The sequence below is a fragment of the Mirounga leonina genome, unplaced genomic scaffold, assembly GCF_011800145.1.
Source record: "Mirounga leonina isolate KUSES-001 unplaced genomic scaffold, KU_Mleo_1.0 Mir_115, whole genome shotgun sequence".
Taxonomy (NCBI): domain Eukaryota; kingdom Metazoa; phylum Chordata; class Mammalia; order Carnivora; family Phocidae; genus Mirounga; species Mirounga leonina.
Genome location: NW_023270268.1, coordinates 89,766,520 through 89,786,737, shown reverse-complemented (window position 1 = coordinate 89,786,737; position 20,218 = coordinate 89,766,520). Strand labels below are relative to the sequence as shown.

The 20,218-nt window shown below is 36.6% G+C and overlaps 1 protein-coding gene across 2 annotated transcripts in view; it reads right to left on the bottom strand.

Annotated features, from left to right (window-relative positions):
- Positions 1-3,949: 3,949 nt before the first annotated feature.
- Positions 3,950-20,218, bottom strand: part of IQCB1 (IQ motif containing B1) — a 53,955-nt gene continuing 37,686 nt past the window's right edge. For both annotated transcript variants that reach the window (XM_035000052.1, XM_035000051.1), the window contains exons 11-15: positions 19,109-19,251; positions 17,237-17,385; positions 11,653-11,784; positions 5,397-5,553; positions 3,950-4,529 (exon numbers count right to left, since the gene is read on the bottom strand). In XM_035000052.1, the coding sequence (XP_034855943.1) occupies positions 4,300-4,529; positions 5,397-5,553; positions 11,653-11,784; positions 17,237-17,385; positions 19,109-19,251 (811 nt within the window). In that variant the 3' untranslated portion in view covers positions 3,950-4,299. The remainder of the gene's footprint in view (positions 4,530-5,396; positions 5,554-11,652; positions 11,785-17,236; positions 17,386-19,108; positions 19,252-20,218) is intronic.

The window sequence follows — 20,218 nt, the reverse complement described above, 5'->3', positions numbered from 1 at the left end:
ACTCCTTCTGCCTGAAGAACTTCCTTTAGCATTTCTTATAGTACAGGTCCACTGCCAATGAATATAATCAGCTTTGTTTTTCTGGAAAAAAAAATCTTTATTTTGCCTTCAGTTTTTGAAAGATATTCTTGATGTATATAGAATCCTCAGTTGATAATTTTTTCAAAAACAAAAGAAATACCACATTTCAGCATTCTAAAGATGTCATTCCACTGTCTTCTGGCTTATATGGTTTCTGATAAGAAGTTTATTGAAAGTCTTACCTTTGTTCCTTGGCACATCATTTTTCTTTTTTCTACATTTCTTTTTTCTGTTTTTATGATTTTCTCTTTATTTTTTATTTGAAGCAATGTGAGGTTTCTGTTAGTTATCCTGCTTGGGTTCTCTAGGATTGGATTTGTGGTTTCATTAATTTGAAAAAAATTCTTGGCCATTTTTACTTCAACTATTTCTGCCTCAATTCTCTTTCTTCTATTCATGGTACTCTAGTTATCCACGTTACACTATTTGATATTGTTTCACATTTCTTGAAGGCTCTCTTCTCTTCCTCCCCCAACCCCTTCCTTTTTTGTCTTCATGTTTCTGTTTGGAAAATTTTTATTGATCCATTGTCAAATTTGTCTTCTTTGCTCAATTCTAGTCTGCTAATGAACTTCTCAAAGGAATTAACTGCTAATATAGTCCTTTTTCTAGCACTTCCACTGGGATCTTTTTAAAATTGTTTCAATCTCTGTGAAACTCCCCATCTGTTTATGCATGTTGTCAACTTTTGAGTTCTATCTTTTAACATATTAACAATCGTTTTTGAGGTCTTTTTGTGAGTTCCAATGTCTGAGTCATCTCTGAATCTGGGTTTAGTTGTTTATCTCTTGAAAAATGTTATTTTCTTCCCTAGATTTTTGGTGTGCCCCAATTTTTTACTTAATGTCAGACATGTATAAAATAAAAAGACTAAGGAAGATACTACTTATGCCCAGATAAGAATACAACTCTTTTTAGATCAGACAGTAAGTGTGGGCTATTTTATAATAAGGAATTTGTTTACTCTTTGCCCCATGTTGTGGGATGGGGCTTCTAAACCCTTGGAATTTCCTGAGTGATAGGAGCATTTTGTTCTGTTAGGCCACTGGACCACATGTGAGTTTATGCTAAGAAAAGGATGCAAAATAGGGGGAGAATCATGTCAGAAAGACCAACTATGTGATTAAAGGGTTGAGGCTTTGAGCCACATATCAGCCTGACCTCCCAACCTCTGAGGAGGTGAAGGAGGGCTGGAGATGGGAGTTCAGTCAACGGTCAATGATTCAAACAATCACCTATTTAATGAAACCACAATAAAAACTCAGAACATTAGACTTCTGAGGAAGATGGTAGAGTAGGAGGACCCTAAATTTGCCTTGTCCCACAGATACAACTAAGTAACACACACATTAGTGTAAATAACCCAGAAAACAACCCAAAGACTGGCAGAACAAACTCCACAACTGAATGTAGAGAAGAGGCCACATCAAAGTGGGTAGTAAGGGTGGCGATGTGGTGGGGAGCTAAACCCAGTGGGTCCCCACAGGAGGGAGGGAACTGTGGGTGCACAGGCGAGAAACAGACTATCACACCAAGGAGACTGCACAGGGAAGACAAATCCTCTTAGCATTTGGCTTTGAAAATTAGAAAGGGCTGAATTCCATGAGTTCTTACCACCAGTGAGACTTAAAGCCTGGACTGTTAAGAAATCAGCTCAGTTCTAGGAGAGCCTAGAGGGCGATAGGAAGCTGAGTCCCCACCTTTAAAGAGACAGCAAACAGCCCATGGAGATACAGCATTGAAGCAGCCTTTGAAAAACACCCAGGGTATATGGGAAAGATACTGATCTCAGAGTTCACTGAGGGACTTAGCCAGGAACAAACGAGCTGGCAGGCACCATTTCCCTCACCCAACCACCCCACCAGCATAACCACATGGCCACCTGCAGGAGCCAGCATGGTTTTCTTTTTTATCTTCAATATACCATAGACTCAAAATTATTTTTTAGCTGCTGTTACCTTGTGCTTAGAGTGGGATCTGGGTAGCTTAAAGGTTTTTCAGTGTTCTGACCCCACCCTCCACTTTTAGCTGTCCCTGTATGCTTTTGCCACAGAGATTTCTCTCCATGCTGGTGATAAACTGCCATTGCTTATTACTTGGTGCTAGGCTAGTTGTTGGGACATGGGTGTTGTGTTGTCTTGATCTAGCCTAAATCTTAAGCAGATCTCTTCTTCCTGTGATTGGAAGTGGGGCTTTCTCAGGGTTTCTGTCCTTCTACTCCATGGCAGTCATTATCTGTGGTGGTCTTTGGCAGGCAAGTTTCCTCCCCAGCATTAGCAGACATCTGCTTTGTATTGTGTAGGATTTCTGGGGCTAAGATGATTTCTTGTCTTTCGGAAGGGGAATTTTGTTTCCCTCCCTCCCTTAGCAATGCTAGATTTCTTTTGTGTCTGTGGCTAGAGTGTTTCCTATCCCACCCCAAGAGGCAGATAGTTTTTCTTTCTTTCTTCCTCACATGCAGTGTAATTTTCTCTGAGCCTTGAGGTTAAGAGGGCTTACTGCCCCTGCTCCTGCGGCCTAAGGCTTTTAAGAGAAGGGTTTGGGAAAACGGGCAGGACTTTGATCATGTCACCCAGTAGCAGCCTATCACATTTGCCGGAACCATGAAGGGTGTCTCTTCAGACCTGCTGTCCTGCTCCCAACCTTTCCTGTATTTGGTGAAGGTCTGAATTCTGTCTGAGGCTCCTAGATATTCTAAACTGACATGCTACCCCATACTTGGCCTTTAAGAATTTGTTAAAATTTTAACTGATTTCTTATCCAGCTACCTTTGTCTCTTGTGCTCTACTAAAGATGAAATAGCTGGAACGCCTGAGTGGCTCAGTCGGTTAAGCGGCTGCCTTCAGCTCAGGTCATGATCCCAGGGTCCTGGGATTGGGTCCCACATGGGGCTCCTTGCTCAGCTGGGAGTCTGCTTCTCCCTCTCCCTCTGCCTACAGCACCCCTGCTTGTGCTGACAAATCTTTTAAAAAAATAAAGATGAAATAGCTCATTTCACAGACAGAGTCCCATCTCAATTTACTTGGCTGTCTTGAGGCCTCAACTATCAGGCTGAAGAAAAATTATTTTTGTAGATTATCTGGCATTTTTTTTAACATGGGAGCAACATTTTCACATAGCTTTTTACATTCTCAGTGAAACCAGAACTTCCACCTACCTGATTATCACAGATGAATTATATACATATCTTTCCCAACTATGAATAATGATTACATGAGGATACTAACTAGAATTTTACTAAACTTAATTTTGGAGGACTGGACGTTATACTATTTGGTCTTCCCATCCAGAAATACTGGTATTTTCACTCATTTATACAAAAAGTACCCTCCAGGTTCCTTATGGTATTGAGTCCATGATTTGTTAATTGTTTTTAACTTAAAATCCATATTCTTACAAACACAAATAGAAGTAGCTTCTGAAAAAAAAAAAAGCAGCAGCTTCTGGTATTAAAACACAATTAAAGTTCAATAGGAAAAATCAGAAAGTATTAGGTTGGAACCAAATAAATATATAGGTGCCTAGGATCATAACAGAAGTTAAGCATTGTTATTTAGCTCTGAGATTCAAAGGAGATAAGACAAAGGGAACCAGTGACTTATATAATTCTCATAGTTTAACATAATTTTATCTGAAGGATTTTTTTTTCTTGCGCTGAATCCTAGGATTTTTTAAAATGTAGTTCTTTTAAGAAATAACAAGATAAAAAATGAGTTCAACCCCTATTTGGTGGGAAACAGTGAAGTACCCTTCAAATGCCATTTCTTTCCCTCCCCTTAATAAAGGCCAAGCACACCCTTCTTATATTAGAAAAATATAAATTCTAAATAATAAATATGAAAAGTTGAAATAATCCTGACAAGTTTTTGAGAATAATTGTTGAAAATATTTATTTAGAAAACATGTTTAGTAGGAAAACAGCAAAAACAAAAGAAATACCACATTTCATATAAGCAATAGAATGCCATGCTGAGGTTAGTTCCACAATAAAAGCCATACTAATTTGTATGTGTGGCCAGGGATGGTGATGTGGAAAAAGGAAAGAGAACTGAGATAGTGGTAGAAGACAACTCTTTGCTTACTGCTTGCAAATCTTATTTGGAGAGGAATCTCTGGAAAACCATGAGTTAGGATAGTTCTAGTCTACTAGCATGCCAGAGGCAGAACCAACATAATCTCCTGAAATAAAGGATTTGTGTCATTTCTCTGGGTAGCTCCCTAAGGGGGTTTGGTTCCACCAATGAATAAAGTTCCTAATTCTACACTAAACTCATCTTTTGGGACATCAATCTCATCTCCTGCTTCTTCCCCAAGCTTCTTCCACCAAGGTGCTTGTATATGCTTCAGGGTGGTGAGATGGGCCTGCTTGGCCTTGGCTGCCACAGGCCTGGATCTACTCAGGAAGAGCTCAGGCTCTTTCCCTTCTGCCTCCTTCAGACTTGGTGCCTCTGTAGTAAACAGAAAATAAACAGGTGAGTAGAAGAGCTCTGTACCATACAAGTGGGAAACTATAGAGTTGGAACTCTGCTATAGTAGGCAGGGACAGGGTTCCAACTCTGAATCTATCATCACTGCTAGCTATAGATAGCATGTAACTATTCACAAGTTATAGGTGTGGCTGGCAGCAACTGCCCACCCCCCATAATGTGTTTAAAATAAAAGAATAAAAAAAGATGTAGATTTTTTTAGATGATTTAAAGAACATGAATTTTTAACATGTAGCAGAACCCCATTCCATATATGAGAAGCTCAGTTACAGCCACCTATCTATTGAAAAATACAAAACTTGGAAGTAATGGCACTAAATAGAGGACTCTGACCTTCTCTGCTCCATATATACTGAAAGTGTTTCACAGGTGGACTGAAACACTGTGGCTTCATGGATGAGATCTCTCACTAAATGTACCTGTGGTTGTGAGGAGCAGATTAATTTACTATTGTGAAAGCACTTCATTAAAAATTATAAAATGGCACGGTAACTACTGTCATCGTCTACTTCTAAAATATGATCAAAAGCTTTTAAGACTACACAATAGAATCTGGCTAGTAGGGCTCAGCATCTTTACAGTTAGTAACTGTTGTCTGAGTTGATACCTATGAAGGACAGTAAGGCTGGGAGAAGCAGCCAAAAAGGTTATGGGATCTGCACTATTTGAAAATATCATGTGCTGGCATGTTCTGGATCTAGAAATTTCTGAGGACAAGAGATAGGCTAATAAACCATTAAATGGTATTTTCCCTCTGAAGATTTTGGATGTCACAAAATCTTGCATAGGTTGTTCATTTTAGGAAACAAAAATGGAACGAGCTCATACTCATTAACTGCTCAATGTTGGTGCTGATCTGAGCCATCAGAGCCTCCCTGTGCTGCTGGGCTCTCTCTTCTAGGGCCCTGCCCATAAGGTAGTGTTGCAGTTGTTCTTGAGCTTGTGAATGGAGCTCTCTGCTAGTCACATCTGACATCTGAGAGCTCTGGGAACAAAGAACAGAAAAAATTATCACAAGACACACACACACACACACACACACACACGTTTTGCCCAACCACTTAGATGAGATTCCAGAACGCTTAGCTGTCTCTCATCCCATCTATTGAATCTCATGATTGATTTCTACATTGTACTCTTGTGCAAGCATTAAATAGCCTTTTAAAAGCAGCTTTACATGAAAATTCAGGGGGTAGTTTCTTTCTGGTATGCTCCTACACCTCACTTCCTCACACAATGGAATTTTGGGAGAAGAGTTAAGACTGAGAGACCACAGTGAAAACTACAGATGGTTCGGTAAAGATACTGGCCTGAAACAGGAGTAAGTAACAAGGCCAACCTCTTGTTCCAGACTCCACCTGACGGACTATGTTACTTTTTATCTCACCCCTACTCCTAAACTTATTTAAACCATAATATTATAATTGCTTCTGGTTTCAGAGATCAAGGGACAAAATCAGCCAAAGCACCAGATTCCTTTGGCCACACAGCTACTTTAAAGGGAAATGAATTAGTTTAGACAAGAATAATAAAATTTTAACTCTGAAGCTGATAAAGCTTCTGACACCATAGCTTCTCAAATATTCAATGGATCTGGTATGGGATGGAGTCCCATTCCAGCGAACACCTTACTTTTCAGCTACAGAATCTTAAACAGCAGCACTAGAGTATGACTAAAGCAGTACTTTTTTTTAAACAGGAGCATGCATCAAAATCATACATAATGCATTAAAAAAGAGAGAGCTCAAACACCTAAATGTAAGAGATAAAACTATAAAACTCTTAGAAGAAAAGATAGGGGAAAAGCTTCATGACATTAGGTTTGGCCATTTCTTTGACTATGACACCAAAGTCACAGATACAACAACAACAACAAATAGGCAAGTTGAACTTCCATCAAAATTAAAAATTTCTGTGCCTCAAAGGATATTATGAACAGAGTAAAAGGGTAACACACACAATGGGAGAAAATATTTGCAAATCCCATATCTGATAAAAGATTAATATCCAGAATATATAGATAACTCCTAAAACTCAACAATCAAAAAACCCAAACAACCTGATTAAAAAATGGGCAAAGAACTTGAATGGACATTTCTCCAAAGAAGGTAATACACTGTATGTTAACTAAATTGAATGTAAATTAAAAAAGAAGATATTCAAATGGCCAACAAAAGATGCTCAAAATCACTAATCATTAGGGAACTACAAATCCATTCACAGTGATATAAAACTACACACCCCTTAGGATGTGAAAATAACAAAAGGCAAGGAGGGGGAGAAATTGGAACCCCTGTGCACTGCTGGTGGGAATAAAATGGAATATTATGCAGCCATCAAAATGAAATCTTGCCATTTGCAATGACATGGATGGAACTAGAGGGTATTACGCTAAGCAAAATAAGTCAATCAGAGAAAGACAATTATCATATGATCTCACTGATATGTGGAATTTGAGAAACACAGCAGAGGATCATAAGGGAAGAGAGGAAAATATGAAACACGATGAAACCAGAGAGGGAGACAAACCATGAAAGACTCTTAATTTCAGGAAACAAACTGAGGGTTGCTGGAGTTGGAGGGGGGTGGGAGGGATGGGGTAGCTGGGTGATGGACACTGGGAAGGGTATGTGTTGTGGTGAGTGCTGTGTGTTGTGTAAGACTGATGAACCACAGACCCACCCCTGAAACATTATATATTAATTAAAAAAAAGAGGAAAAAAAACCTGTTGGGATTTTGATTGTACTAGATGACATCCTGTCTTGTTCCCGATTTTAGGAAAGAAGCATCCAGTCTTTCATCATTGTCAGCTATAGATATTTTTTATGATATGGAAGAAGTTTCCTTCTATTTCTGCTTTGCTGAGACTTTTTTTTGCATGTATTTATATGATACTGTTTTTCTTAGTCTGTTAATATGGTGAATTACATTAACTGATTTTCAAAGGTACAAATGGTCCTATCAATGGTCATATGATATGGTCATATTGGTTTTTCATTTCCCCATCACTTTCTTTATGTTTCCTCTTTTCTGCCTTCTTTTTGATTAATCAACTATATCTTATTATTCTATTTCATCTCCTTTATAGATTTATTAGCTATACCTTTTTTGTTTTTTAGTTACACTGGTAGCTTTAGGATTCATAGTATACATTTTTAACTTATCAATCTATTTTCAAGTAATATCATCTCACTTCATATATAGAAAAAACCTTTCCATAGTATACATCTATTTCATTCCTTCTGGCTTTTATACTATTGTTGCTAAGCACTGTATTTTTTTTTTTTAAGATTTTATTTATTTATTTGACAGAGAGAGACACAGCGAGAGAGGGAACACAAGCAGGGAGAGTGGGAGAGGGAGAAACAGGCTTCTCGCGGAGCAGAGAGCCCGATGCGGGGCTGGATCCCAGGACCCTGGGATCATGACCTGAGCCGATGGCAGACGCTTAATGACTGAGCCACCCAGGCGCCCCGCTAAGCACTGTATTTTTATATATGTTACAAACATCATTAAACAATGCTATTATTTTTGTTTCCAACAAGGACTAAACTAAAATTAACTGTTTTTGAAAATGAAGTTTAACTGAAATATAGCCACACGTATTTGTTTACATATTATCTAACGCTTTAATCTACAACTGCAGAGATGTGTAATTGCAATAAAGCTTATAACGTCTACAAAACTGAAAATATTTACTCTCTAGTACGCATTACAAAACACTTGATGATATTTTGATTTAAAGAATCAATTATATTTTATAAAGATTTAAATGATGAGGAAAAAGTCATATATTTACCCATGTTGTTACCATTTCCAGTGTTCTTAATTTCTTTATGTAGAGTTGGGACATCTTGTGTCATCATTTTCCTAATATCATTTTTGAGAAAAATCTTAAATCCTTTACAACTTAAAGGATATAACATTTCTGGTAGTGTGAGTATGCTGGTGACATAGTAGTTCATTGGTATGTCTGAAAAAGTTATTTTGTCTTCGTTGTTAAAATAATTTTTCAAGGTAAAGCATTCTGCATTGACAGATTTTTTTCCTTTCAAAACTTTAAAGATGTCTTCCTACCTGCATTGTTCCTGCTGAGAAATATGTCATTTCTATCTCTGTCTTTATGTTTTTATTTTTCTATTTTTAAGATTTTTACTTTATTACTGATTTGAGGAATCTGGTTATCATATGCCTTGGCATAGGGTTTTTTTCATATGCCTGTACCTTCATTGGACTTGGGGGTAAATTTATAGTTTGGAAAGTTTTTGGGCATTATTTTTTCTCCCCATCTTCTTCAGAAACTCCAATTACTCATTTATTTGGCCACCTGAAGTCTCATAGGTCACTAATGTTTTTTTCAATTAAAACATTTTTTTCTCTTTGTGTCTCATTTTATACAGTATACACTACTATGCCTTCGACTGTATTAGTATTTTATGCATCAATGTCTAATTTGCTACTAATGATCTAGCGCATTTTTCATACCAAACACTGAAATTTTCATCTCTGGAAGTCTGATTTGGGTATTTTTGATATCTTCCACATCCCTACTTAAAATTTCAATATATGAACAATGTCCTCTGTTATTCTAACACCTGTGTAGTCTCTAGATTGGTTTAAGTATCTTCCTCATCATGGGTCATGTCTTCCTGCCTCTATATACCCATGTTAATCTTTAATTGGCTGCAAGACATTGTAACTTTTACCTTGTTGAGTATTTTTCTGGGATGTGGTTAAATTACATAAAAATTTTTTTTATCTTTTTTGCTCTTGCTTTTATGATTTGTTTAGCAAAATGCATCAGTCCACACTATTTACTTTCTACTACTAAGGCAAGACCTTCCTAAGTACTCTTTCTGATACCCTGTGAATTAAGTTTTTCCAGTCTGTTTGATGGGAGCATGTACTATTCCTGGACCTGTGTTGAGTACCAGGCACTGTTCCCTCTTATCTTTGAAGACAACTGTTTCCTTGGTCTTGAGTAGTTTCCTTATATATATGTGCTAATCAGACTCCTGAAATATACTCAAGGGGAATATTATGCAGATATCTGGGGTATTCTTTGTATATCTTTTCACTTTGTACTCTGTCCTATGAAATCTAGCTGCTTTGTTCTCCTCAGACTCTCAGTTCTATCTCCTCAGCACGGGGACCCCAAAGGGTTCCTCCTCTTTCCTCCTCCTTGTGCTGTAACCTAGAAACTCTCTCAGGGCAATAAGCTAGGGCCATCATAGGGCTTACTTTGTTCCCTCTCAAGAATTACTAACCTTCTTTGTTTGATGTCCATGGTCTTGAAAACTGTTGTTTCATGTATTTTATCCTTTTTTGTTTTCCATTTGTTTCAGGCAGGAAGTAAATCCAGTCCCTTTTACTCCATCTTGCCTCTCAGGAATTACTAACCTTCATTGTCTGATTTCCATGATCTTGAAAACCATTGTTTCATGTATTTTATCTTTTTCCCCTCCAGTTGTTTCAGGCAGGAAGTAAATTCAGTCTCTGTTACTCCATATTGGTTAGAAGCAGAAGTCAGAACTTTTTTCTATTGTCTACCTCTATGTGGTAACCACAGAGGGCCTGACTTATAAGGGCAGGCTTGTCATCTTCTTTTACTTCACAGGCTTACATTAGTTTGTGGGTTTAAATTCAGATTAGTAGGAGGGAAACGTAGGAGGGAAACGTAGGAGGCCTTACTCAGGCCTCCTCAATTGGACCTTGTTGTTCAATTCTGCTTTTACCAATGCTCTGTGTTCCAGTGCTTATCTATCAGATACATGTTTAGCTATAATATATTAGTACTCTAATTTCCATTTATAGAGGTTTTTTTTCTGGGTTTTTTTTTTGAGGGGGGTTGTTTGTTTGCATAAAGCTCTTTAGTTTTGGGAGCTCTGCAAGAATGAAACAGTGAATGACAGGACTACCTAACATTACTCTTAAACTCTAACATTAGTGACCCAGAACCTTCAGATTTTAGGAGACAGAGTCAGAGAAAAAGTGTATGTGGAGAGGCAGGGCCAGGGAGGAGGGAGAGAGAGAATCCAGAGACAAACAGTAGAAGTACGAGAAAATGGATGTGAAAAGTACCAAATAGCACTTGAGGGTTTAGTTCAAATGAGGGCAGTAAGAATTCCGATTGGCTGAAATGTATAAACTCCCAACTTTCCCCTAAAATTAATGAAGTATGAAGTATGGAAAAAGCATCAAGAGAAAAGTGGAGATGACTGGCAGAAATACAGGTTATTAAAATTAATGATGGGGTGGTGGGTTACTCTAAAAGCTGAAAGGAAAATGATCTTCAAAGACATATAGGAGTATAAGGTCAAGAACTCAGAAGGGAAGGGTGCCTGGGTGGTACAGTCGGTTAAGCATCCGACTCTTGATTTTGCTCAGGTCATGATCTCAGGCTTGTGAGATCAAGCCCCATGTAGGGCTCTGCATTCAGCAAGGAATCTGCTTCTCTCCCTCTCCCTCTGCCCACACCCCAACACCCCTCATGCACTCTCTCTATTAAATAGATGACTAAATCTTAAAAAAAAAAAAAAGAACTCAGAAGGGAGAAGCAAATAACACCGGATCTGTAGTACTGTGATCATAGAAAGTAAAAGATATGGACATTTCTATTGGGAGAAATGTGTTAGCAGTATTACAGTGATAAAATCATAAGAGGCAAATAGTCAAATGCTTTATAATATTAGCTCCTGGGGTTTCATCAATGGCTTCATCAATAGCAGGTATCAGTTCTCACATGTACGTATTATGTGTTTAGGTATACATGTTAACAATGAATATTTACTGATTGCAAGCTATATATATTCTTTGTGGAAGCTTCAAAACAGTCAATAGTTTTACATACTATTGGAAAAAAGCAATGACCATGTCTTGCTGATACACTATAGGAAATAACAGATTTGAAGCAGTCTCCTTACCTATTGACTATACTGTGGCCCATATAATTATAAGATTCCAAATCTCGTAACTCTATGGTAAAGCCACTGTATTACTTTATATCAATAGTAAACGCACAAACACGAGTATCATGCACTGGAAAAATGTAACACTGATATCATGGCACAGAAGCCTGCATACCGGATGTCTTCTGAGATAGTCATCCACTTGTTGCCTCAGTTCAACTCTGCGTGCATCAGTGAGATCTTGAAGTCCTTGCCAAGGAGCAAATAGCTTCTTTTTCTTACGACACTTCTCTAGGAATTTAAGAGTCTGGTGCAAAAAAAAAATTGTGATTTTTCATTCCTGACCCACAGAACTATTTTCTTCTACAACATACGGTAGCAACAACATTATAACAGTTGTTAACTCTGAGTGTGCATGGGGAGAGGGATGGGATTATGATGGGAGTGAGGGAGGACAATGAATTTTAATGATATTCTTCTGTAGTGTTTTAATATTTTATAAGGATATATTCATGTATTGTTTGTATGGAAAGCAAAAAAGAGGAAAAAATAGGAAGTGAGTTCTTTTCTCAATTCTAGTCCCTTATAAACTGTATGATTTGGGGCATAGTATAGTAAGCAATAAAGAGGAAAAAAATTGGAAATAAGTTGTCTCAATACTAGTCCCTTATAAACTGTATGATTTTGGGCAAGTCATTTGATCTCCACAGGATGGATTTTATGTCTATGGAAACACAAACCCCAATTCTACTTAGACTACAAAAATGTAAGGATCAAAGGGACAGTTTGTAAGAAAAAGCTTGGCAAATGAGAAAATATTATAAAATTGTAAAGTATGGGACAACTGATGAAAGTAGTTTCTGAATGTTTTTCCTCATGTCCTTCAGAAAGAATTCCTAATAAAAGAAGTCTTAAAATAGGCAAGATTTAGAGAAAATTTGAAATTATTCTGCCATTTTTTTTCACTCTTCTCCCTTCCTTGTAGCTTTTATTTTCATCAGTTATATTTCACATTGCTTTAAGGAAAAGGTTGGCAAATTATGGCCCACAGACCAAATTCAGCCTGCTGCCTGTTTTCATATGGCTTAAGAGTTAAGAATGGTTTTGTACTGCTATACGGTTGAAAAGTTCAAAAAGGAAATGAATATACTGTGATGTGAAAATTATATGAAATTCAAAATTCAGTGTCTACAAGTAACATATTATTAATGTGTCATGCTTGTGTATTGCCTACAGTTTCCTTTGTGCTACAACCATAGAGCTGAATAGTTGCAACAGACTGCATGGCTCACAAAGTGTAAAATATTTTACTTTTCAGCACGTTCCAGAAAAAAATTTGTTGATATACTTCTATTGTTTAAAGTGTTAGTTTTGTAAGAATTATTACCAAAAAACCCTAGAGTTCTCTGCCCCCTCCCTCAAAGACAACAACTTTAACTCTTTCAGGTTTTTCTTTTGATGTTTCTGTCCATCTACTTTTCTGTCATTTTTCAGGTATAGGTATTATCTATTGACTTTCTTGTATGAAGAAAGTCATACAAGACTCTCTTTCACTGCTTGCCCTCCCACATACTTTCCATATCCCCAAACATCCAGTATTATTACAAATTTAGTTAAATCAATGTTCAGTGTTTACATAATTATGACTACATAAAGGCCATTCAAGTTTGAACCATATCACATGATTTACTTTTCCTTTTTTGCACATTTTTTATTTTCTCTAGAATTAATAAGGCTGTGGTTTTCCTGTGCTTACTTTTCTATGCACTTATCACTGATTATGTATCTAAACTCTCCTAACGCTTACATATTAAAATATATCAGGCATTCTATCAAATTTATTTTGTTGGACATACATCTTCTGGAGCTTTCTGACCTGCTCATCTCTGTATTGACTGTTCTTTATGCCTGATGCATAGGTATCATCCTGAGATCTCCATTCACCATCATCTTGGTGACTCCTTTTCATCTTTCCTTTGCATTTTCCTATATTCCACATTGTCTTTTTTTCTTGGGTTACTTCTTTGTTTTAAAGACTTTGTGATGCATGAAAATGTCTTTAGTCTACGCTTACCTTAAACCAGTGGTGTGGTTGCATGTAGAATTCTAGTTGGAAATCATCTCCCTCAAATATGTAACAGCCTTACTTCAATACATTTTAGCTTCCAAAGTTGCTACTAAGAAGTGTATGTGTCCCCAGTGCATTTCATAGTAATGTAAAATAAATGTGGGTGTGTTTCTATCCTTGTATTAAACATTTAGTCAATCCTTTTAACCTAAAACTCGTAACATTCAGTTCTGGGAAATCTTGAATTATTTGATTTCCTCTCCTCAGGTTTTTTTCTGTTCGTTTCATATGTTTGAATGTTTGACCTCCTGGACTGGTTATCTTTTCTTTTTGCCCTGCTCTCTAGATTTCCCCAACTTTTTTCCCCTAGCCCTTTTATTATGTCTTTCTTTTTTTTTCTGCCAATGTTTATTCTATTTGTTCCCTTTTATATAGCATATTGGTTTTATTTCATGCATTATCTTCTCTTAGCTCTGAGGAAATAATAGATTTTGTAAAAGTTTTCTCATCCCTGCAATGTATCTATTTCCACCAAGTAGCTTTATTCTGTTTCTTCTCGCATCAGCTTTTCTCAGATACCCAATGATACTTTGAGCTAATATTTAAGAGTAAGCTCTAAGGAGGTGTTTAGAAATTCTGGGCAGGTGGGTAGGGTTTATCTACCATACTTCAATACAAAACTACTGAACTGAGCTGTTTCTTTCAAGTACTCCATTGTGAGTATACTTGTAACTTTTCTCAGATTTCTCAAAGAAAATACTCTCAATCTACTGTTTGCAGGAGATAAGCTTGGCTGACAGCACACTGGGACCTAAGGGGTGGGGGGAACAGGGCTGGAGGTCTTCTCACTCAGTTTATAAAATTTCCCTAATACCCCTATTTTAGTATCTAATGGAGCCTTCAACTGTGCTTGCATCTTCCTGTTGAGAGACCCACTCCTTTCCTCGTATTCTTCCCTTTACTTGATTCTTCTTCCTTGCTTCTCCTTCTCTCTCTCCTCTACCTCCTGCTTTTATTTAGCACCACCCTCAGCTTATCACGCTATGCTGGGAACTTCAGAATTAAGGTACCAGTACAGAAGAATCTCTGTCCCTAGATCAAAAAAGCCCACCTTGACCTTTTCTTCATTCTTTGTCATTTCAGAACTCTCTGAAATTATATTTCTCTCCCCGTTTTTTATTTTCTCACCTGCTAATGGTTTGTTTTACTAAGTGTTTTTGTGGTCAGTCTGTGATGGATATGTATAACAGTACTATAATACTTTCCTGCTATAATCAAGTAGCAAGAATTGCCATCATTCTGGCCCTAGAGACTAGACACCAGCAACGATCACCTTCCTTCTGAGTTTAAGAGATGAGAAACCAAGAGAAGAAAATCCTGAAGAATTAAAAGGGAAAATGCAGCTAACTCCTCAAATCTAATTTCAACACTATGCCACTACAGAGAACTCCAAGTTGTCTATGTTAAGGATGTGTAATTTGAAATTAGCAAGTTTACACTGGGTTTTTTTTCAATTTCTAGCTACATGAGAAACAATGCCTTTGCTTTTGTACAAAATAAGGGAAGGAGAAAGGTAAACAACAGTTCTGGTCTTTCTTCCAGTTCTGGCCTTTTCCTGCCAAAAATACTAAAAACCAGTTCCTTCTAAGGGACAAATTCAATGAAATGATATTCCTACTACTTTCAGTGAAACTAATGAATTATTCCTTTTTCTTTTTTACCAAGATCAATTGCAGTGCTAATAGAAATATAATGGAAGTCACGTGTAATTTTAAATTTTCTAGTAGCCATATAAAAAAAGCAAAAACAGGTGAAATTAGTATTTTGCATATACTGGGTTATGTAAATATATTATAACTCAATATATGTAAATATATGTAAGTTTTTCAACATGTATGTTATATGTAAAAATTATTAATGAAGTATTTTACACTCTCATATTAAGTCTTCAAAATGTGGTGGGCATTTCACACTTACAGTAATCACATTTTAATTTCGACTAGCTACATGTCAAGTACTCAAGTAGTCACATATGGTTAGTGGGTACTGTATTAGACACAGTCTATATGCAGGTCTACAGTATGTCTTAGAAAAGGATGCTTCAAGATGTAGCAAAATGTATCATTTACTGACCACTGATTGCCCTATTCTAATTTTCTCTACTATTTTCATTTCTCTTCCCTCTCTATACTTCATAACTTTTCTCTTTTCCCTCTTTGAAAGGAATCCTCTTCTTACCTTTCTACTTTTATCTAGCTTTGCTTTGACTTCATTATTTTTAGTAGTGAGTTGCAAAGACCAAAAACATGATCTTGACCCATCCCTTTTTGTTCTTACAATGGAGACCCATTTTCCTTTTGGGTGGGGGAGATAGGAGGAGGTAGATGTAACTAATCTTTTTCCTCTTATGCCAAAGAAAAGTGTGAAAGCCAAAATAACTTTGCCTTCATAGCCCTCAGATATCTTCCTATAAAGACCTCTGTGCTTTAAGGAATGGTGGACAAACTGGGGTATCTCACTTTAGAGTAGAGGACACTTTTATAAAATTTTGGGCTTATCTAAATAGGCAAGTTAGTAATTCAATTTAATAAGGGCCCAGTTGATCCTCTGACAGGGGAGAGTTTAAAAAAGGAGGTAGCCATGAGATAAAGGTATTAGAAAGGACCTAAGGGTTTCTCTAAAAGAAGTATGTCCAACACTGATATCCACGGGTTAATTCTTAGATGGCCCTGTTTAGCAGAGGGTAAAATGCAGGTATAGGTGTGGTTTGGTGATGGTACAGGATTGTTTGTTGTACATATAGCCTGACATCACCAGAAAAGCCTGAGGAAGAAGGATGCAGCAGACAAATCTTCCTATTTCTGTAGTACTTACTCTATCCTATTTTTGAGTGGTTTTTAATAATCTTTGTAAAACGTTAATCACAGAAAATTAACAAAGAGACTACTCAAAATCTATCACTGTGAAATACTGAAATTAACCCAAAGTTCAACAATAAAGGACTATAAAATGCTATAGGACCTAAAATCCTAATATGAAAGTTAACAGGTATAAGTGAATAAGAGATGTTAGGAAAATTGGTCATTAAATGAAATAAATAGCCTTGTTTGCTATGCTTTTCCAAGGCAATAAATATTACTAAATCCCAGGAAAATTATTATTTAAGAACACCATTCTATAATTCAAGAATTATAGTGATCCAGTTATATCGAATATATTATGTGTACATTAAAAAAATAAACTATGATGTGCTGAACCAGTACAGGCTTTGCAATTTCCAAAATACTTTTCCATAAATTGGGTCATCTCATTTACGTAACAACTGAGTGGAAAAGGTAGGGTAAACATCCATTCATAAAACAAGCACATGCTGAGAGCTGACAATAGATAAGACTTAGTTCCTTATCCCTGAGGAAGTCACAGCCCAAGAAAGAAAGAAAGAAAAAAAATCAACAAATTACACTGCAGTATGATAAATGATGTACAAGGTTCTATGGAAGTACTAAGGACTGAGTGTCTAAATCAGTTTGTCCATTGTTAAGGAGGTTCTTATTTTATAGAGAAAGAAACTAAGACTCAGAAAAGCTAAGTGACTAGACCAAGACTTTACAGCAGGTATATACAAGGTCAGGTTTGAATCCATGTTTTTGTACTTCCTAATCCAATAATCTTTTTACTATATTAGACTCACTGCTCTCTGAAGTATGACAGCTGCTTTATACTCCGTGAGAGATGGCCTCTGTTGGCGAAAATTTTTCCTTTCCCTGTACCCTCTCCAGTGTTTCTGGATAATCAATGCTGATTTCTCTTCTATTTCCCGATTATATTTTTCCACCTGACCTAAAAAGATGACAGACACTATTACAACATACTCAACTGCTATGCTTTCTCAAGTTCTGGAATCAGGATAATGATATTAACAATCTTCAGTCTTTTTATTTGTTTCTTTAAATACTGTTCATTAATTTCCCCAAGTTTATTATTTTACAATGGTTCTAAGATAGCAGAAACAAAAAACTCCAAAAGCTTTCTCAGATTATGCACGTTCTTTAGAGAAAAAATTCATATAATTTTTTGTGGCAAAGGAATGAAAAAGGGTTAAAAATCCAATAGCAAGAATACATAGAAAAAAGAATTACAAGTACATGGTTAGGAATTCAATCCATACCACCAGAGAGAAAAGGCAAGATGCATGTATGTTAACTACTCTGTGTACTTCCAAATTTCTCTTAAGTCTACAGATGACTACAGGTGACTTTCTTTTTACTTTCTGGTAGGTGTTGTAAGTGAGAGAGAAAACTCTAGGATGTCTCACAGATGGGAAATTGAGTATATTGCTGGTGCTATTACCTGAGATGGGGAATTCAGGGAAAGGAAACAGGTGGGGTAATGACTAGTTTTTGGGATGCCTGTGGATATCTAAGTAAAGCTTAGATAAGTAAAGATATCCAATAGGGAGCTGGCTACAGAGCTGTGCTGTCCTATATAGTAGACACTATCCACAAATGGCTACTTTAATTTAAATAAAGTAAATTTAAAAATTCATGTGCTTGTGTGCACTAGCGACATTTCAAGTACTCAATGGCCATGTCTAGCCAGTAGGAACCATATTTGACAGTGCAGATAAAGAACATTTCATTTTGTAAAAAGTGCTGGTTTAGGGGCGCCCAGGTGGCTCAGTTGGTTAAGTGTCTGCCTTCGGCTCAGGTCATGATCCCAGGGTCCTGGGACAGAGCCCCATATTGGGCTCCCTGCTCACCAGGGAGTCTGCTTCTCCTTCTTCCTCTGCCCCTCCCTCCTACTAGTGCATGTGCTCTCTCTCTCTCTCAAATAAATAAATAAAATCTTAAAAAAAAAAAGGAAGTGCTGGTTTAGAGCTTGGGAAGGTGAAGCTGCTAACAAGATTTGAGTGTGCTAAGCACTCAGTTGGTAGTTGAAGCTACAGTTATGGATAGGATACTGTAGGAAGAGCAACATTAAAGTAAGAGGTGAAGATGGAACCTTGGGAAACATCTATATTTAAGGGGAAAAAAAGAGAAATAAGAGGTTAGGTAAGAACAACGGAAATGAGTGGTAGGAGAGGAAGGGGAAGAACAAAAAAAAATCTTGAAACCATTCAGATTCCTAGACTGTAATATTAATTTCAGCTTAGTGTATCAAAAGTGGCAAGATGTCACAAGGTTTATGCTGGGATATGAGTAAAGTTCTGATTCCAAAATGTAGCAATCTAACTCCTTCCTTAAGGTCAAGGGAATTCTTTATGTCTCTGAAAGCTATCTTTAAGCATATATTTTTATGTTTCACTAATTTATCTGAAAGATAAGAAAACTAGTGGAGAGACTGCTCGGCATCAACTAATAGGCCTTAATCAAAAACAAAACAAAACAAAACAAAATAGTGACTTTTTTTTTTTTTGACTTGAAATTTAATAAGGTTTACCTGAGAAGGGAGAAACAGGAAAAAGGTCCAAATTAAAAGAAAAAAAATCATCAGGTAGCGGGAATCTGGTTCATTAAGATACTTTAAACATTTTTACACTTATAAAATTGACATTGCCACCCACCTGGATGAACGATTTCGAGCATACTCAGCCGTAATTCTCGGGACAATCTCATGGCTCTCTGTCTTTGAAGTTGCAACTGTAATCTGCGGTGCTCTTCTTCTTTCTGCTTATTTAGCTTTAGTAATATCTTGGTTCGTTTAGATCTGTGATAGAAACATTAAGTACCAAAAAAAAAAAAAAAGAAACATTAAGTACCTTATACACAATTTTTTCGAAGTGATATACCCACTCAAGAAGTATATGAAAAGATGTTTAACCTCACTAGTAATTATATACATGCAGATCTGTTACAACAGTAACAAGTTGAAAACAAACTGTATGCCCCACAATAGGGAACCTGATAAATAAATTACTGGTTCATTCACTGGACAGGATTCTATGAACCATAAAAAAATAAAAAATTTAAAAAATATTTAGCAAATTGGGAAAATACCCAAATCTAATGTCAAGTGAAAATAAAATCAGGATATAGAAGCCATCCAAAGTGTGTTAAAAATATGTATTATGTACATAAAAAATTAAAAAATAATAAAATTTCAACAGTGATTTTTACTGCATAGTGATTATGAATGATTTTTTTCTTCATGTTTACCTATTTCTCAATTATGGACTAATAACCATTATTATTAGAACCAATTATGAAAATTTTCATGTGGCCACAAAAAATTATTTAACTGGCATTTGTGATTACCTGCTCTTATTCACCAAAATTTCTCCTTAGCCATTTCTACCTAGTTTTGATTGCTTCCTATATTACTATGTAAGGAGATCACAAGTATTAGTTTATAGTGAACATACTCAAAATGCTTTCAGATAGCCATAGAAAAGGAAACCAAAAAGGATAAAAAGAAAAGAGAAGAATACTTTATCTCTATAGACTTAATTTGCTTGTGTCTCACTCAAGAGCATTTGCTCTTAGATTCTTTTTTTTTTTTTTTTAAGATTTTATTTATTTGACAGAGAGACAGCAAGAAAGGGAACACAAGCAGGGGGAGTGCGAGAGGGAGAAGCAGGCTTCCCGCCTAGCAGGGAGCCGGATGTGGGGCTCAATCCCAGGACCCTGGGATCATGACCCGAGCCGAAGGCAGATGCTAAACGGCTGAGCCCCTG